This window comes from Paroedura picta, chromosome 13 (assembly GCF_049243985.1).
Source record: "Paroedura picta isolate Pp20150507F chromosome 13, Ppicta_v3.0, whole genome shotgun sequence".
Taxonomy (NCBI): domain Eukaryota; kingdom Metazoa; phylum Chordata; class Lepidosauria; order Squamata; family Gekkonidae; genus Paroedura; species Paroedura picta.
Window position 1 is genome coordinate 10,894,190 of NC_135381.1, and position 18,154 is coordinate 10,912,343.

General features: G+C 49.1%; 1 protein-coding gene across 1 annotated transcript; it reads left to right on the forward strand.

Annotated features, from left to right (window-relative positions):
• The first annotated feature begins 63 nt into the window (after window positions 1-63).
• SPRING1 (SREBF pathway regulator in golgi 1) lies at window positions 64-11,008 on the forward strand. The gene is made up of 5 exons (XM_077307500.1): window positions 64-370; window positions 5,031-5,187; window positions 6,003-6,154; window positions 8,452-8,565; window positions 9,383-11,008. Exons 1-5 carry the CDS (start codon window positions 260-262, stop codon window positions 9,464-9,466), a joined length of 618 nt encoding a protein of 205 aa, XP_077163615.1. The 5' UTR covers window positions 64-259; the 3' UTR covers window positions 9,467-11,008.
• Window positions 11,009-18,154: the final 7,146 nt, after the last annotated feature.

The following is an 18,154-nucleotide window of genomic DNA, read 5'->3' on the forward strand; positions in this document are numbered from 1 at the left end:
ACTGGGTGCCCAGCAGCCCCCCGCCCGCGACTTCCCGTGGCCTGGGTGGGGCGCGGAGAGAAGAGCCCGAAGGCCGGCGGAGCAAGGGCGTGCAAGGCTTGCAAGAGGCCCGGCGGTTGTGCATTGGCGAGCGATCCTGGCCGGGCGGGATGGGCTGCCTCGCGCGCGCCCCTCTGGCATGATCCCGGCCGGGGATGGGGAGGGCTAGCGAGGCCTGCTGCGCGTCCCGGGGCGGCGCGCGGGGGCCCGGCCGCCACCCATGGTGCAGCTGCTGGCGCTGGTGTGGCGGAGGCTGCTGCGCAAACGCTGGGTGCTGGGGGTGGTCTTCGGCCTCTCCCTCATCTACTTCCTCAGCAGCACCTTCAAGCAGGTCAGTGGGGCTGGGGGGGGGCAGGGGGGAGGGGGGTGCTGCACAGTGCGCGGCATCCTGAACTATAGGGGGAGATGTTTTTTCTGAGCTGGGAAGACGGTGTTGAAACTGCAGAGAATCAGTGTAGGAGGCTTGTTAATGGCGGGGTGCCTTTATTTGGGCACTTAGGGGTGGCCAAGCTGGGGTTCTCCAGAAGCCCATGGACTACAATGGCCATGAGCCCCTGCCGGCAAGGCTCATGGGAAATGTAGTCCATGGGCCTCTGGAGAGCCACAGTTTGTCCACCCCTGGGCTAGGCGATGCCAGAGGTGACCAAATTGTAGCTCTCCAGAGTCCTGGGGACTGCAACTGCCATGAGCCCCTGCTAGCATGGCTCATGGGAAATGTAGTCCATGGGCCTCTGGAGATCCACAGCTTGGCCATCCCTGGCTAGACATCGCCTCACTGCCCTATGCCAGAGGTGGCCAAACTGTGGCTCTCCAGAGGCCTGGGTACTGGCTCATGGGAATTGTAGTTCATGGGCCTCTGGATAAGCCACAATCTCTCCCCCCCCCAATGTCGTCCTGTGCAGTTCTGTGAGTCTGCTGAGGAAGCAAGAGCTTGGAGAAATGATGGCTTACCCGGTCTTTATATGGACCACCTAGGGTGACACCTAGAATAAGAAATCAAGAGTTATTTTGCTTTCTGATTTCGAGTGAATCATACAGGGCTCTCTGGCCCAGTGATTTCTGCTCTGTTGTAGCCCCCAGGTGAGACCGAGGGAGCCTCCTCTCCAGGCGACAGATGAGTTCCCCTGGAGAAAATGGTTGCTTTGGAGGGGGGACTCCACTGCATTAAACTCCACTGAGGTCCCTTCCTGGCCCAAATCCTGCCCAACCTGGCTCCACTCCCAAATTCTCCAGGTCTTTCCCAACCCAGAGCTGGCAAACCTGCTCCCTGCCTATGGCGGTCCTATAAATTAATGTCTTCCAAAACATCTTATTGTTCGTTAACAGCCTTGTTGAGCTCTCTGTATCTTCAACGTATACACACTGCCCCTTTTATCTTTTATCTCCTCCTCTACCTCAGTTTTGGAGACCACCGTGAGCTGATATAATAAATGCTGACCCCTTGCATACACAGACATCCCTTAACACTTTAGGGGGGCACCCCTTGTTTTTAACAGATAGTTTCCCCCCCTGCAAACCTAGGTTTCCCTGCCCACACAATCTGCCCAAGTACCTTGTAGCTGGCCTTGTGTGGTGGTTTGCATCCATGCAGGGCCCACCCCCTTGGCTTTTAGAGCAGTGGTTCTCAACCTGGGGGTCAGGACCACTTTGGGGGTCGAACGACCCTTTCACAGGGGTCGCAGCGGGGCAAGCAGCTTGCCCTCCACACAACAGCCTTGTGGGGTAGACTGAGCTAGAGCGTTTGTCTGTCTGGAGATTGACATGGTGGGACAAGAGGCAGAGATGAACTGAGAAACCTCGGAAAAAGCAATTTATATACAATCATGAACCATGGATCTTCATGCCATTGGCCAGTTTCGGTTTAAGAAAGATCCCTTGCATCATTTTATGGTTGGGAGTCACCAAAACGTGAGGAACTGTATTAAAGGGTTGTGGCATTAGGAAGGTTAAGAAACACCGGTTTAGATAATTCCCTTGGAAATGCTCCCTCTTTATTCACTGCAGTGTGGGTGTCAGGCAGGATGCTTAGAAAGGGATCTTGTTCTTTATTGAAGTCATGTAACTTACAAATAGCTTTTCATGCAACACATACCTTTCTGACGCTAGCAATTCATGGTTGCTAAAATGCACACAATCATGTGGTTGAAAAGGTCACACCTTCCCAGTCAGGCCTGATGCTGTAATTTGCCTGCTTTTGTCATTCCAACACCTGAAATTATTCCATTCTCCAAGCTGTGAACACAGATGGACTCACATTGTAGCTGTATCTGAAGAAGTGAACAGTGACATATGCAGGCTTGTACCCTGGCACAAATTTTGTTTGTCTTTAAGGTGCCGCTGGACTTTTGCTCTTTTCTACTGAGGCATTGATTAAGACAGGGGTAGTCAAACTGCGGCCCTCCAGATGTCCATGGACTACAATTCCCAGGAGCCCCCTGCCAGCGAATGCTGGCAGGGGGCTCCTGGGAATTGTAGTCCATGGACATCTGGAGGGCCGCACTTTGACTACCCCTGGATTAAGAGAAAGTAATTGATTCTTGGTTCATTTTTGGTAGCTTTTCCTAGAGGTATAGCAGCATTCCCTAGCAAGGATGGCTGATCTATGGTCCTGCAAGCATTAATTATTTGAAGAAGAAGAGTTGGTTCTTATGTGCCGCTTTTCTCTTCCTGAAGGAGTCTCAAAGCAGCTTACATTCACCTTCCCTTTCTTCTCCCCACAACAGACACCTTGTGAGGGAGGTGAGGCTGAGAGAGCCCTGCTATTACTGAAGAAGAAGAGTTGGTTCTTAATATGCCACTTTTCTCTACCTGAAGGAGGCTCAAAGCAGCTTCCAGTCACCTTCCCTTTCCTCTCCCCACAACAGACACCCTGTGAGGTGGGTGAGGCTGAGAGAGCCCTGAGATTCCTGCTCGGTCCGAACAGCTTTATCAGTGCTGTGGCAAGCCCAAGGTCACCCAGCTGGATGCCTGCAGGAGAGCACAGAATCAAACCCAGCTCACCAGATTAGAAGTGCGCACTCCTAACCACTACACCAAGCTGGCTCTTGGTGGGTTTATATCCTGCATTTCAGGAAAAGACTCTCAAGGCAGTTTATAATGAAGCAACATTAAATCCAGTAACACCAATCCAAGGCAATTTAGACCAGGGATAGTCAAACTGCTGCCCTCCAGATGTCCATGGACTACAATTCCCAGGAGCCCCCTGCCAGCATTCGCTGGCAGGGGGCTCCTGGGAATTGTAGTCCATGGACATCTGGAGGGCCGCAGTTTGACTACCCCTGATTTAGACTATGACATTTTGCACCCTTCTATATCACCCTTCCTGCATGGTCTACATGGGTGGAGTTATCCTAATTTTTTTCATTATGTCTGCTTTGTGTGGTATTGGGGGTGGGGAAGAGCATAAGGGGCCATTTGGGGATTTGAGGCAAGGAGGCCTCTGAATGATACACAACACCAGGCAAGTCAGCAGCCCCTGACACAGAGGCATTTGGTAACGATCACTCAGTGTGTGGATGGAAATCCAGATGGAAATCATAGCGGCAGCCTCTGTGCACATTTAATGGGGAACAAATCACTTTGGATTCCAGTAAGCATGTGTAAGATGGTATTAACAAAGAGCTTTTTGTCCTTAAAAGAAATTCGTCTTAGGGGTACTTCGACTCCTGGGGTGAGGTTTATGATCAGACAGCTGGATGACTTTACCAGTGGTTAGGAATATAATTTTCCTCATGGGCAGGTAAAGTACCAGGAAAAAATCCCAATAACAATGACTCAATTAGGCAGAATAAGAGCTATTATGCACATAGGTCGAATAGGCATAATTTAGAAATCACGCAACTAAGTTTTACTTAATACTGAATTTGGGCACCAAGTTTTAATGGATCATTTTAACGTACCCATCTCTTGGTCTCTGCCATACCCTTTTGTCTCTTTGAGCAATTCCCAGGAGTCAAGTTTACAAGGCATCTCTCAACATTTGAAGAGGATCTGGAGCTTCAAAGAACCCCAGTTCCCATGGGTTGGCATCCTTTCTGGCCACCCATTCTTATAATTTATCCACGCTTGCCTTCTGCTTGAGCATGATGCTTGCTCTCACGGTTTTCTCTTAAAAATCGCAAGAGAATCTTTCTTCTAAAAGCTCTCACAGCCTTTTGCAAGCTGCAAAATACCTGTGACTCTCTCTTGGGGCTCTCCTTGCTAAGTTGCAAGGAAAGGCTAATTTTTCAGAAGGGAGGGTGCTGTTCCTCAACCAGGCAAATTGCTGAAACCCAGTAGCCTCTATAAGCTAGTTCACATGGTCGTTCCCTCCCCCATGTGGGTGATCTTCTGCACCTTTGTGTGGCTAGTCCTAAAATGCAACATTATGTTGAGGTGTAACAGATGCGCATTGCTCCCCTTTAGATGCATGTGTACTCAGAATTCCCCTTGATGAATAGGTGGCTGTGATTGTGTGTTAAGATCAACTCCTTCCCCTTTTTTGACATATATTTCCACATATATTGGTGGATCACTTGGGCATGAAATTGGGGTCACCGTGGGTGGGCAGTTGTGAGTGTCCTGCACTGTGCAGGGGGTTGGACTAAATGACCCTGGGGGTCCCTTTCCAACTCTATGACTCTTTATCATTCACCCATAAAAATTATGCCTTGCTTCTTTGCCAGAGCCTTCTAAACCACTCTCCCTTAACATTTTTATCATGCTTTTGCATGTTCAAAGTGCTTCAGATATATTGGCTCGTTCAAATCCCTACAGTAACCCTGTAAGGTAGACCAGTAGGATTATCCTCACGACTGAGCCTGAGGCTAACAGGGAGTGGCCTTGCTTACAGGAAATGCAAATCAGGGGCTTCCAGTCTCTTAATTCAGTCTCTCATCCATATATTCCATATGACAACGTAGGGATGGGTCTTTTGTGCTTTCTCCTGTTGGAAGCTGACGTCCCTCAGGAGAGCAGGGATCTTATTACCGCCCTCCACTGTTCTGTTTCAGGAAGAGAGAGCGGTCCGAGATCGGAATCTCCTCCAGGTGCAGAGCGAAGAGCACCCCCCTGCGTGGAAAGTGCAGTTCCATGCCGTCAACAGCAGCCAGCCGAGCAACCAGTGCCGGAATTCCGTCCAAGGGAAGCTTCTCATTACGGATGACCTGGGTAACTCTCTTTTTGGAGGTAGCCACAGGAGGCCACGTGGGCTATCCGTCTTCGTGGCTGATATCTCTGGGGCTGGCGCCTGAGCATGCCTTTCCTGTTGTACTCAGGGTTTGCTTCAGGCTTAACAGACGTAAGGGTAAACAGTGAGGGTCATGCATGCTCAGCTTGCCCTTGCAGGGTTCCATTTGTGCTGGGGCTCCGCTCCGGAACACAGGAAAGTAAAAACGAAGACAAGTTCACTGAATAGCAATAACCAGTCAGGGATTAGGAGGTGTTTTATATCCTCGGTCCTGGCAGCATTTTAGTAGCCCTTCACTTGCTCCAGTTTCTCCTGTAGGAGATCCATTTTGAGACCGGGTGACCAGAAGAATACGCAGAGTGTCAAATGCATTAATTTGCCAGGGAGGAGGGGGAGCGAATGTGTTGCTCATGCAGGAAGGACTTTGTTTGGCCCAATCCAGAAGAAGGTTGTTATTCCTTAGTTTAACTGGATGATCCCCTAGACTCGCACCCCAGCTCTGAGCTTGGCCCAGCCAGGCACGGTGGTGAGGGAGCTGACATTCCCAAGCAAGCCAGGATCCAGTTTAAAGCCAGCATGCACACGTAGGACGTTCCTGCTCAAATGCTGTGGCACAGAACCAAATCAGGCACTTTGACTGGGGTCACACTGAGCTGTGCAAACCTCAGAGTCGGGTTAGGGAAGCCCCAGCCTGAATTCTGCCCGGTGGCCTAGTGACATGTGCTTTGCCCTTTAGTTCTAGTGCTCCATGCAGGGGTGGCTCTGACCCCCAGTCTTAACCCTTTTCCCTTTGCAGGCTACATCTGTGAAAGGAGACACGTGCTGGTGAACGGCTGCTGCAGCGTCAACGCCCCCAGCACAAAGCTGTACAGCTGTGACTCGTGCCTGCCCATTGGCTGCTGCAGCGTGTACGAGGCGTGCGTGTCCTGCTGCTTGCAGCCTAACAAGGTAGGAGACTCTGGCGCCACAACGCTGCTTCCTGGTCTGATCGAGGGCAGGGGGGGCAGGGAAGGAGCAGAGCCCCTGGCTCAAAGGCCTCGGTGAGAGTTGCGTGGACTCTTGCAGGGCTGCTGATCCAGTGGAGAGTCTGTCTCATTGGATAGAATGGAGTGGATGGGGGCACCCTCTTTCGGAACCCCTGGCAGTGGACTCCATGGTCCACTCGTTGTGAAATTCGGAGGGGGGTCAGGGGAGAGCTTTAATGGGCACTGAAGCCAAATCGGGCCAGTTCGGGCCCCTGGTGCACAAGCCTACTTCCGAATACTGTGTTACAAACTCTATATTTGCTTTGATTTTTTGTATGAACGTGTGTTTCAAAACAGTGGCATCTGTTTGAATATGCTGGTACAATATCAGACAAGCCACCAGCAAATGCAGTAGTCTAAGAACAGCAAACACACTTTCAAAAAGCACCTTTAAGACCGACAAAGATTTATTCAAGGCGTGAGCTTTCGAATGCACGCACTCTTCCTCAAACTTCCTTGCACTCGAAAGCTCACACCTTGAATAAATCTTTGTTGGTCTTAATGTTGTCACTGGATTGTGATTTTGTTGTGCAACCTCAGACCAACACGGCTACCCACTTGAATCTGTACATTCAAAAAGTTATACACCTTCCTAAAACACCAGTAAACCCTCCCCCCAATACTAATAATTCCCAAATTCAAAACTAGAGTTCTTCATAGACCTCAAATGGCTCCAAAATGTCTTTCCATGTATCCCCCATGTTGTATGTAAACCGCCCTGAGCCATATGGAAGGGCGGTATAGAAATCAAATAAATAAATAAATAAAAGTTCTCTATGTTTGTAATTTTTAGACTCTTGCTGATGAAGAACAGTTTGAAAACCAGCATTTACCAGATTATGCACAGTGGGTGCATTCTGCTTATAATTCTGCTTATAATATTTATCACTGCTGTGGATCTATTGACTTGACAGTATCCAAGTCAGCAGTGGCCACCCAAAACCCCAGGTCTTCCCCATCCTAGTTATTGGAGTTCTTGTGAAGTTCTGGGGTTGAGGCTGGGATCTTCAGGACGCCTAGTTGGAGCTCCCACCACCCAGTCAGAGGCCACACAGTCTGCGTGGCAAAGAAAGTGGCCATTTCTCCTAACACGCTGAAATCTCTTTTGCGCCTTATCTCCAAGGAGCAAAAAACCGCCTCCGTTGCAAAAGCAGTTGTTTCATTCGTATGCAAATGACGGAGATTTCATTAATTGATTGAAAGCGAAATGATGGATTAACTTTCCAGAAATGGAGGACGCCCCACGCGCTCGGTGGAAAAAGGATATTTGAAATCCGTGCCGGGGACTGAACCCTGGACAACGCTGCCTCCGGGTTACGGCTCCTCCCCCATTTATCTTTCATTGTCTTGTTTTTATTACTCAGTGGCTTACTCATATATATATATATATGGAGGGCTCCCAGGTTGGAACCATTTTCTGCTTGAAGGGACCTTGTGTGAGACGGAAGTCTTATCTGTAGCCACTTGATGCCAAAACCATCAAGCGCTGAACGTCCAATTGTGACTCAGTCCCTTGACCCTTGCGTTTTCCCGTTCTAGGCCTCTTTTCTGTTCTGAGAAGGTTCGGAATGTTTTGCTTAACCTCCAGTTTGAAATTCCTTCCAGTTTGGGGTGCTAATTGGTTGGAGCGGGTTGCCGTGTTGGTCTGTGGTAGAACAGATAAATTCAAGAGCAGGAGAAGCAGATTTTCAGGCCGTAAGCTTTTGGGAGCCACATGAAACTGCAGGCAGGTTTAAACTGTGCTCAACATTTTGCCAGGTTCTCCCGAACCATGTGTGGATGACAGTCATCTTTCCCCGTGAACCAACCTTGATGTGATGAACCGATTTCCCCCGAGTTTTTAAAAGGCAACTAAAGCCGCGTAGAAAACCCAGTTTGGATCAGAACGTACTTTTTATCTATTATTTATTTGATACATTTTCCTCCTCCATCCTTGCTGCAAGGAATTCAGGGTGCGATTCTCACCCTTCCTCCATTATATTTTCAGATATAATACAACCCTGCGAGGTAGGCTGAGTAGGCCCAGGGTCACATGGTGAGTTTCAGGCTGGGCGGGGACAGTAGCCCCGATACCTAATGAAGGGAGCGTTGACAATCAAAAGCTTCTACCCCAAAACCGTCGTTGGCCTCAAAGGCACTCCTGGGGACTTCAGTCGAGCTGAGTTCGTCATCTCTTTCCTGCCGTCTTACAAGGGTCTCCTTCCTTCTTTCTCCCTGCAGCAACGCCTCTTGGAACGTTTCCTGAACCGAGCCGCCGTGGCCTTCCGGAACCTGTTCATGGCCGTGGAAGATCACTTTGAATTGTGCTTGGCCAAGTGCCGGACCTCTTCGCAGGTAAGAAGTCGGGGTGGGGGGTTGGGGGTGGGTGGCAAGAAGTCTTCGGCGTGCTTGAAGCAGCGGGATCAACCTGTCTGCTTCAGACTTCCAGAATACCTTAGGACTTCAGACAATTTCCTGGACTCCAATCAGCAGACATGGTGCTATCATTGTACTACAGCTCTCAAGAACAAGTAGATTTTCCCATGCGGACAAGCCCAATCCAGTTGTGAATGCTGGCTGCAGGGTCTTAAGTAACATAGGGCAGGCGAACTGGCCAGTGGCTTGCAGGAAACCAAGTGGCCCGTTCCCCCTCCCTCATGGGCTTTTTTGCCCTGCTCAGGGCTGAAGCCATGGAGTCAAGCAGGCTTGGTGTAGTGGTTAAGAGTGCGGACTTCGAATCTGGCAAGCCGGGTTTGATTCCCTGCTCCTCCCCCACACGCAGCCAGCTGGGTGACCTTAACCTTGTCACAGCACTGATAAAACTGTTCTGACTGAGCAGGAATATCAGGGCTCTCTCAGCCTCACCTCCCTCACTGGGTGTCTGTTGTGGGGAGAGGAAAGTGAAGGCAGCTATAAGCCACTTTGAGACCCTTTCAGGTAGAGAAAAGCGGCATATAAGAACCAACTCTTCTTCTTCTTCTGAACTGTTTCCCTGTTCCGGAATCTTAGTTACAAATTGTCAGGTAGCTTAAAGCTGATCTTTGCCCCAGCTTCACTCAGGCTGTTTCTCACTTCCAGCAGTCCTCATTGGTCACTCACTTGGAAAAGGCGGAATCTAATTGTGCCAGTCACAGATGTCCTTTCTCTCTCTCTCTCTCTCTCCCCCCCGCAGAGTGTGCAGCATGAAAACACCTACCGGGACCCTGTTGCCAAGTACTGCTATGGCGAGTATCCCCCGGAGCTCCTGCCTGTATGAAAGTGGCCAGAAACGTGAGACAGTTTGCGAGGCTGAAGATGCCACGAGCAGGAAAGCAGCATGCCAACGGCTTACTTGGACTTTTTGGCCTTCGATCCTCCTGCCACAGTTTCCGACGTCCCTTTAAGTGCCCGTTCTCACCTCCCTGCGGTTAGAAAATGAGCCGAAAGCAGTGGGAATTATTCCGGTTCGGAGCCAGGCATTGAACAGTGGCCCTGGGCCTCCGAGCCCCATGTTAAAATATATTTGCTGATATATTGTTCCATGGATCATGTACCTTCTGGACACGGTTATGACGGATGATCTCTCCCCCACTGGATGGTCAAACGCCATGTGGCGTTCTGGGGCCGGGGGAGAGGGGGCAGCAGGGGCGTGTCCTGTGCCCGTGAATCAAACCTTTCAATGTAAATACGACTTATTTATTGGGATCCCTCGGAAGGCTGCATTTGCTGAAGAGTGCTGGGGATTCCTGAAGCAGAAAGGGGTCCATGGCGGGCTATGTTCAGACGCTGGGAAGGAGTCTGATTTTATTTCGTGTAGCCGAATCGCTCTTCCGTCCTGCCCAGCCGTCTTGCCGCACCAGACCGCTCCATTCATGGACTCGCACCCACTTGCCTCTGCTCTACTCCCTTAAAACATTTGTTCTTTAAAGGGAATGCCAATCACGCAGGGTGGCCACCTCCACCTGGAGCCGGGGGTTCTGCCAGAACTGCAACTGCTCTACGGAGATCAGCTTCCCTGGAGGAAACGGCGGCTTCAGAAGGCGGACTGGATGGCACCGTACCCCTTCGCCAGGCTTCAAGCTCTTCAGTCGCCCAATCTGAAGAAATTCTCCAAGCTGGAGTTGGTAAGCCTACAACCTAGGTGTAGCAAACCACCTCTGCTTGCTGCCATCTCTGGGCTTTGAACTGGCTGCTTCTCGGTGGAGCAGAGATCCAATTCCGTCGCCCGTGGGCAGACTTGGTCTTGGACGGTTGTGGACGTGGGGAGAGAAGTTTCCCTGAAAGGACACTGGACTGCTGGTGGCATTCACTAGTTGGAAAGTGCTGGGTTTTTTTCAGCCGTGTGCCAAAGCCGAGCACGAAGGGACAGGCAGCCAAAGGAACCGGGGCTGTTCGGTGACTCCAGGTGTGCCCAATTTGCAGCTGCCAGCCTTATGAAGATGTGTTCTCTCCCCTGGCAGTATGCCCACCCTTAGGCTTGCAAACGGCCACCCGGTGATCTGGACAGAGCCTTCTGCAGGCTCCAAGCTAGCCGGCGAGCTCTCTGGCTGCAGAGTGCTTTAATGTTCTCGGTGGAACCCTCTCCTTTCTTCCGAGAGTCCCCCTGTGGACTCAAGCTGTTCTTGATGTATGCCTTCTCTCCTGAAGCAGCCATATGGATGTGAAGTTTTGATGGGGAGCCACCTGGGCCAGGGGCTCCGGCCTCCTAGTCACTGCTGCAATGAGCAGATAAGAGGATTTTTTAAGGAGACCTGTAAGTGATTTTTTCCCTCCTCTTGGATGGTGCACAATTCTATAATACACTCCTTCAAAAACTGAACTTTTGTTGTCTTATTTAATGAGTAGGGGAGCAAACCTAACAGGCAGAAGAGGGCCTTCTTCCTGCCTTCTTCATGCCTGACAGGGTGGAGGGGTAGAGCTGGCAAGGGGCCCCCTCCCAGGATTCAATTCTCTTCTGGCTTGGTTGGGGCTCTGCTGTCAGCTTGGGTTTGCTGGTAATTCTCAAATATGTCTGGGATTTTTTCACGGTTTCCTCCCGGTTTTGCTGAAAAAACCTTGATACTTTTGGGAAGCCAAAATGTACCCAAAGAATACTGAAGAGGTTTTTTTCAGGTACACTTTTAGTTCATGTAAACCTGAGTGCACACCCCTTGAAGGACTATAAGCTTCCGTTTGGTGATTTTAGCTTCTAGGGAGAATTGAGGCTTGATTTCATCTGGAGCCCACTTATTTCTGCTTTCGGCAGTCTGGGACATCTGCAAAGCTGTCCTTCAGCACCTCATTTCAAATGGATCAGTTTTTTCACTGCCCACCTTTCACATCCAGTTCACTGTATGCCGCTGGGCTGTTTGCTGGTCCTTATTTGGAATGAGGGGTGGTTCTAGGTGCAAAACAAGTTTCAAGATTAGAAGAAGCGTTGGTGGTTATGCCCTGCTTTTCCCTTCCTGAAAGCGTTTCAAAGTGGCTTGCAGACACCTTTCCCTTCCTCTCCCCCCAACAGATGCCTCGTGAGTTAGGTGGGGCAGAGAGAGCTCTGAGTGAACTGCTCTGCAAGGACAGCCTTGTGACTAGTCCAAGGTCACCCACTTGCACATGGAGGAGTACAAGCCCTGCTCTCCAGATCAGAGGCCACTGCTCTTAACCACTACACTGTGCAAGGGAAGCAAAGTAAAAGTGATCACTCGCCCTTTCAGCAAATAGAAGCAGTGAATCATGCCTACTTAGGAGGTAAACATGGTTTTTGGTGAAAGTAGGAATAGGCAGAGACGTATTTCCCCCCTTTGCATCTCTCTACTGCCCTCTTGTGGTGTGAAGCTGAATTGAGAGACACCTATTAGTGGAAGGAATCAAATAAACAGTTCTAGTTAGATTCAGGTGGGTAATTGGGTTTGTCTGAAGCAACGCAATGAAGATTTAGTCCAGTAGCACCGTAAACCAACAAAGCTTAAATCTGGGTATAAGCTTTTGTGTGCATGCAAAATAACACCTAAAGCTTGCATGCACACGAAAGGTTACCCAGAGTCAAGCTTTTGTCGGTCCTGCCTCTAAAGACAGCAGCCACAATTACCGGTGGAACGTCAGGGTGTAAAACTACTTGACCACGGCTACACAGCCCAGAAAAGCCACAACCACCGGTTAACTCTGGTTGTACTTTGCCCCTCTTGACTGAAGCTGTAATTGCTGGGCGTGAAAATCTGACACAGGTTTATCGGGGTCAACGACCATGCATTCCACCTCTGGAGCAAATCTCCAGCAGGGTTGAGAGGGATGGATTTCCCCCTCTCTCGGGCACAATCTGCTGCCCCGTGCGGAGTCAAGTATTCGGTGAGGAAGGAGAGTTTCTCAGCTTTCTTTCAGCAGCTGGGAAATCGAAATCTCCACTTTTAGCCAGTTTGGTGTAGTGGTTAGGTGTGCGGACTTCTAATCTGGCATGCCGGGTTCGATTCTGCGCTCCCCCACATGCAGCCAGCTGGGTGACCTTGGGCTCGCCACGGCTCTGATAAAGCTGTTCTGACCGAGCAGGAATATCAGGGCTCTCTCAGCCTCACCCACCCCACAGGGTGTCTGTTGTGGGGAGAGGAAAGGAAAGGTGACTGGAAGCCTCTTTGAGCCTCCTTCGGGTAGGGAAAAGTGGCATATAAGAACCAACTCTTCTTTTTCTTTAAAAAAGCACGCAGCCCAGACCCCCTTCAGCCTGGCCGTGGAAGTGTTATGCGGCCGAGGCCTTCAAAGCAAATTAAGCTGTTTATCTGCTAGAGCAGATGAGATTCTCTCGTTGTTGCCTTCCTGTCCCTACTTGGTTGCACTCTGACCCGCCAAAGTAAGAGCAGTCTGGCAGCCACTTAATCAAACTGAGGATTGTCGGCTTGCAGTTAACCCAGCCGGGGAGATGCTTCCGAGCGGGCTGTCACTTCTGATGGATAATGAATGGCTTTCCAGAATCCCATTTTTCTCACCCTGACAGGAGCTGCTCCAAGAAACAGAGATGGAATTTAACTTTGGGACAAAGGAGGACATTGATCCGGAGGGGGCGGGGCTTGTCAAGACCCTGCATCGAGGAGGGTGCTGAATAAGCACCAGATCCATCTCTTTGGCATTGGGACAGGAAAATGGTGGTCTTCCTTTCCCCCAAAAGGTTAATAAGTGTTGGGACTTTCGGACCAGGCTTGGTGTTGGGTGGTGTTGGGTGGTGGTGGCAGCAGTGGAGGGGGCTCTAACCAGTGGCTCTAACATCTCTTTACCAGCAGCATCAAAACAAAGACCAAGATGTGCGACTTCAGGCATTAACCTGTTCAGAATCCCGTGCTCACCCCGGAGCAGGAGCCGCTAATGGGGGAGTGAGGCTTTACGCCTCTTCAGCTGTGGCAGGTTCCTCCTCTTATAGATGGCCGCCAAAAAAAAATGTCCTTTCATCTCTTGCCTATAATTTAAAAAGTGCTTGGGGAATCTTGTGCATGGGCGGGGTGGGGGGAGAAGGGGAGAAGTGCTGCATAAATGCAGGCACTTCTTTGATTAATTAAATGAAAAAGCACCTTTTTTATTTAATGAGAAAGTGCCAGATGTCTGCGCATAATAAAGAACCTTTGTTGTTGATTCTGGTCTGCGCTAAAAAGACCCCCCCCCCTTGAAAAGAAAGCCTCCTTCCGTTAGATGCTCCCGTGGGTTTCTGCAATTTTTCTCTAATTTTTTAAAAAACATTTTTGAAATATAACAAGTCCTTTCTTCACCCCCCCCCCCAAATCTCTAGGAACCCCGAAAATGCCACTGCCCAATTGAATAAGCGGTGTCATAAATCAAATTGCTGCTACTTAGCTGGCAGGAGTGATTTCATTCATGCACCGTGCCAGCCCCCCACCTGACTGCTAATCAACCTTCATCAGCAGGGAGGGAAAGACATGGCCCTTCTCCTTCTTGTGGCCGCTCGGGAGAAACTGAGGCGGCAGGCCTTAATTGCAATGACGCTCCTTTTTCAGCGCCTCGAGTCCTGACAAGCCAAAAGGAGCAGGTGCTTAACTGCATTGCTGCAAACATTATCTTGAGATGGGCCTGAGATCATTTGTCTCGCCGAGTCGAGGATGTCTCGTTACCGACAGGCGCGCGGTGAGCAGAGGTAACAAAATGGAGTGCGTTTGTCAGGGCCCGTAATAAAATTGGACAGAGCCGCAAGCTCCACACTGTGGGGTCTCAAATGTCTGTCTTGGGAGACAGCGAAAAGGTGCTGTTCTGTCTTCTTTCTTTCCTTGCTTATTTAATGTGGGGAATTTATAGGCCGCCTTTCCAGGGAACCTGCCTGAGGCGGCTTACAAAACCAAATGTAAGGAAAAACCTGAAGTGTTTAAAAATTCTTCGTGAAAAGTCAGCATCAAACCACCGTACAGGGCATAAAAATACAAATAATTAAGCAGTTAAAATGAATACCAGGTGCAAGAAAACAAGAAGAAGCCTTTATTGGCATATATAAAAGAAGCGCAATATAAGGGAACAATAGAAGCAGAATACTTCTGAGCAGTTTTTTTTTCAAACTTTTGACCATGGAGGAGCAACTGAAATAATTTTTCAGACTTCAAGGAGCCCCAGAAGTGGTATCCGCTGGCCACGCCCCTACCACACACCCGGAAGTGACATCACTGCACATACCTTTATCCCTCCTTTTACTCCCTCCCCTTCCCTGCTTTTATTACTACTATGGCAGCTCTGCCTCATGTTGGCTTGAAATAGGAGCTGAGAAGGCAGCCCACACTCTCCCCCAAATACCATGTCACTTTAGAGCTCTCACTGACCCCCATGGGTCCACAGACCCCTGGATGGGAATCCCTGCTTTAGAGTGGGATAGGGTAAATTCACAGCACTTCATTTCAACTTGTAAAAAACTTTGCAACCGATTCAATGAAAACAGGATTCTGGGACATCACAACAAACCAAATCTTAAATGCATCAGAATGCTGTTCCCTTTTACAAAGCAGCGGGTGAAGAAATTTAGCTGGGATAGTAAAATAAAAGCGAGAATGCAAAACACACACACGTGCAATGGATTCTACCCAGTATTGTCCACAAAGATGAAACCTAACAGAAAATGGGATTTGTTGAAATTTCCCCTATATCAAGGCAGAAGGAAGAGCATCAGTTCTTGCTAGCATAAATGGGATGTTGTAATGGGACGATTAAATGATCAAATTATGCAGCTAGGGACTGAGAATTCGGTGTGATCCCCTAGCTCGTTGGGGAGCAGCTATTTCTAGCTTGTAATTCTCCGTCTAGCAGTCGGTGTTTTATTAAATCAAATGCAGACTTTCCCCCTTAATATGTCTTAGCCAGGTAGATGATTGGTATGTGGCTAGCATAAGGAAAACGACACCATTAGGGTCAGGTTAGAAATGCATACGAAGCCAGAACTTGATTGGGACCAACCATGCTCTGGTTTCCAATAGTCTTCTCATGGCTGGTTTCTAGACATGGGACTGGGTAAGAGACGGTTTGGAATTCTTGGAATTGAGAGAATTTTGTGAACATATGGGAGCCTTTCAAGGGCTCGATTTAAAAGCACTGATCCTGATTGGGATGCCAGGGAGCACTTGGGCACTTAATTGAAAACATTAACGGCTGCCGGATGTATGGATTACCTCTGGTGGCAAAAAAATGTGTAATCGCCAGGGAGCTAATTTTTGCAGAACTGACTGCATATTTCCTCTGCGTAACCCAATTTGCATCACGGTGGAAACACGTTCCCAAGTCTTTGAAGTTTTTATCTTGTTCAAGGATGTTGCCTCTTATGTTCCGTTTAAGAGACCTCTATGTTTTTTTTTTCAATGTTTGACTTCTCAAAGCTTAGTGCGAGTCTATTCACTTCGCAGCCGCACACTCTCAGGCCGGCCGACCTCGCAGGACAAGATGGAGGGGAGGAGACAAATCTAGTCTGTTTTGTGTCCCCCCACTGAGGAGGAAGGGAGAGGTATAAATAAAGTAAATAAAAGTAAAGCATCAATTTCTCTGTTACAAGAGAGACTTGACCAAATGTTCTGGCCTGGTGCCCAAAACAGGGTAATGTAGGGGTCAAATTATCCTGAAGGACAGGGGTGGCTAAACTGGGGCTCTCCAGATGCCCATGGACTACAATTCCCACGAGCCCCTGCCTTCTGCATGTGAAGCAAATGCTTTACCACTGACACTCTGTTTGGAAGCTTGTATGCTTCCTCTCTTCTCTCCTTCTTGTGGAGCACCAACTTTACAATTTCCTGCTAAGACACTAACCCCATGACGTATGAATCAGACACAACAATAAATAGCATTTAGTTTATGAGCCAGAGGTAAACCACGGTTTAGAACCCTAGTTTGGAGACAAACAACAAACCACAGGTGGGGTTTTTTTTGGGGGGGGGGGGAAGGTTCCATGATTTTGATATTCCACCAAACTATGGTTTGTTAGAAACGAAGAAATCATCCATCTCTAAGTTACGAAGGAGCGTACAGGCTGAAGGGTTTTAGGAATCCATGATTGCTTACAAAACACGTCTGGGTCTGAATTTAGCCCTTGGATCTTTGGAATGGATTTTCATGGATTAAAGCTTAGCTTCTAGTCCTTAAGAGCAGAAACTTTGATAGCAGCAGCCTCTAAGTGGCTACCCGGTAGCTGTTGGTTTCCCATGGGGTGGTGAGGCTTTAAGAGGAGATTAAAAAGGAACGAGACCAAACTCATGAAGGGGTAAGTCCATCAGTGGCTATTAGCCAGGATGATTAATGGAACCTTCAGGTTCAGAGGCAGTCTATCACCAGCTACTGGGTGCTCCAGGAGACCAGAGGCTTAGTCCTCGATTCCCTGCTTATTGGCTTACCAGGAACATCTAATGGCCACTGTAGGAAACGACATGCGTGATCCAGCAGGGCTCTTTTCTCTGTTCTTCGCAGGGTTCGTTTGTCCCGAGGTCAATTTTTCAAAGAATTTTGTTCCTCTTGCTTGCAAAACTGACCAGTTGATTGCAACTGGTCTTCATTCTCCATATATATCTTGACTGGGCTGGATTGCAACTATCAAAACAAGCATGTTCCCCTTGCAACTGGGGGGGGACTGGCTTTTGCTTTGAAACCCCCATGCCCCAGTCTGTGTTGTTGGGTTTTTTTGTTTTGTTTTTTTGCATTCTTCACATTGCTCTTGGGGCTCTTTGTTATTTTCCTAGCACGAAACATGCCCAAATGCTCGGCAGGCAGAGCGCCTGAGTTTCACCTATCTCTTTTGGCTCTCCTTATAGCAATCCCAAGGGGGGGGGAGAGTTCATTATGCGCCTATATTAGGAATAATAAACCGCCTAGGGTGACATTTTTGCATTCAGCTGACTCTCAAGGAAGCACTGCTGCTCCCAAAATAATTCATTATTCTCCTGCAAGCAGGTAGCGAACTTTGTGCTTTGGAGAGCCAGCTTGGTGTAGTGGTTAGGAGTGCGGACTTCTAATCTGGCAAGCCGAGTTTGATTCCTCGCTCCCCCACATGCAGCCAGCTGGGTGACCTCACCACAACACTGATAAAACTGTTCTGACCGAGCAGTAATCTCAGGGCTCTCTCAGCCTCACCCACCCCACAGGGTGTCTGTTGTGGGGAGAGGAAAGGGAAGGTGATTGTAAGCAGCTTTGAGGCTTCTTTGGGTAGAGAAAAGCAGCATATAAGAACCAACTCTTCAGTAATCTCAGGGCTCTCTCAACCTCACCTCCCTCATAGGGTGTCTGTTGTGGGGAGAGGAAAGGGAGGGCGAATGTAAGCCACTTTGAGACTCCTTCTGATAGGGGAAAGCATCATATAGGAACCAAAGAATCAGCATGATGTAATTGTGATAGACAAATAAAGCATCCACTTAAAAAAAAAACATACACATACACATCACCTTGAGAGTCAAGAATTTAGGGAGGTGCCAAGGGTGGGCCAGGTGAGCCCTACTCTTTCTCCAGTACGGCTTGTCCCGTAATAGCTTTAACCCTT

Bases quoted from the DNA above. Each gene is read 5' to 3' on its own strand.
- SPRING1 (XM_077307500.1), top strand. From the start codon at position 260: ATGGTGCAGCTGCTGGCGCTGGTGTGGCGGAGGCTGCTGCGCAAACGC. The intron at 5,188-6,002 runs GTAACTCTCTTT...TTCCCTTTGCAG, and splicing joins TCTCATTACGGATGACCTGG to GCTACATCTGTGAAAGGAGA. The intron at 8,566-9,382 runs GTAAGAAGTCGG...TCCCCCCCGCAG, and splicing joins AGTGCCGGACCTCTTCGCAG to AGTGTGCAGCATGAAAACAC.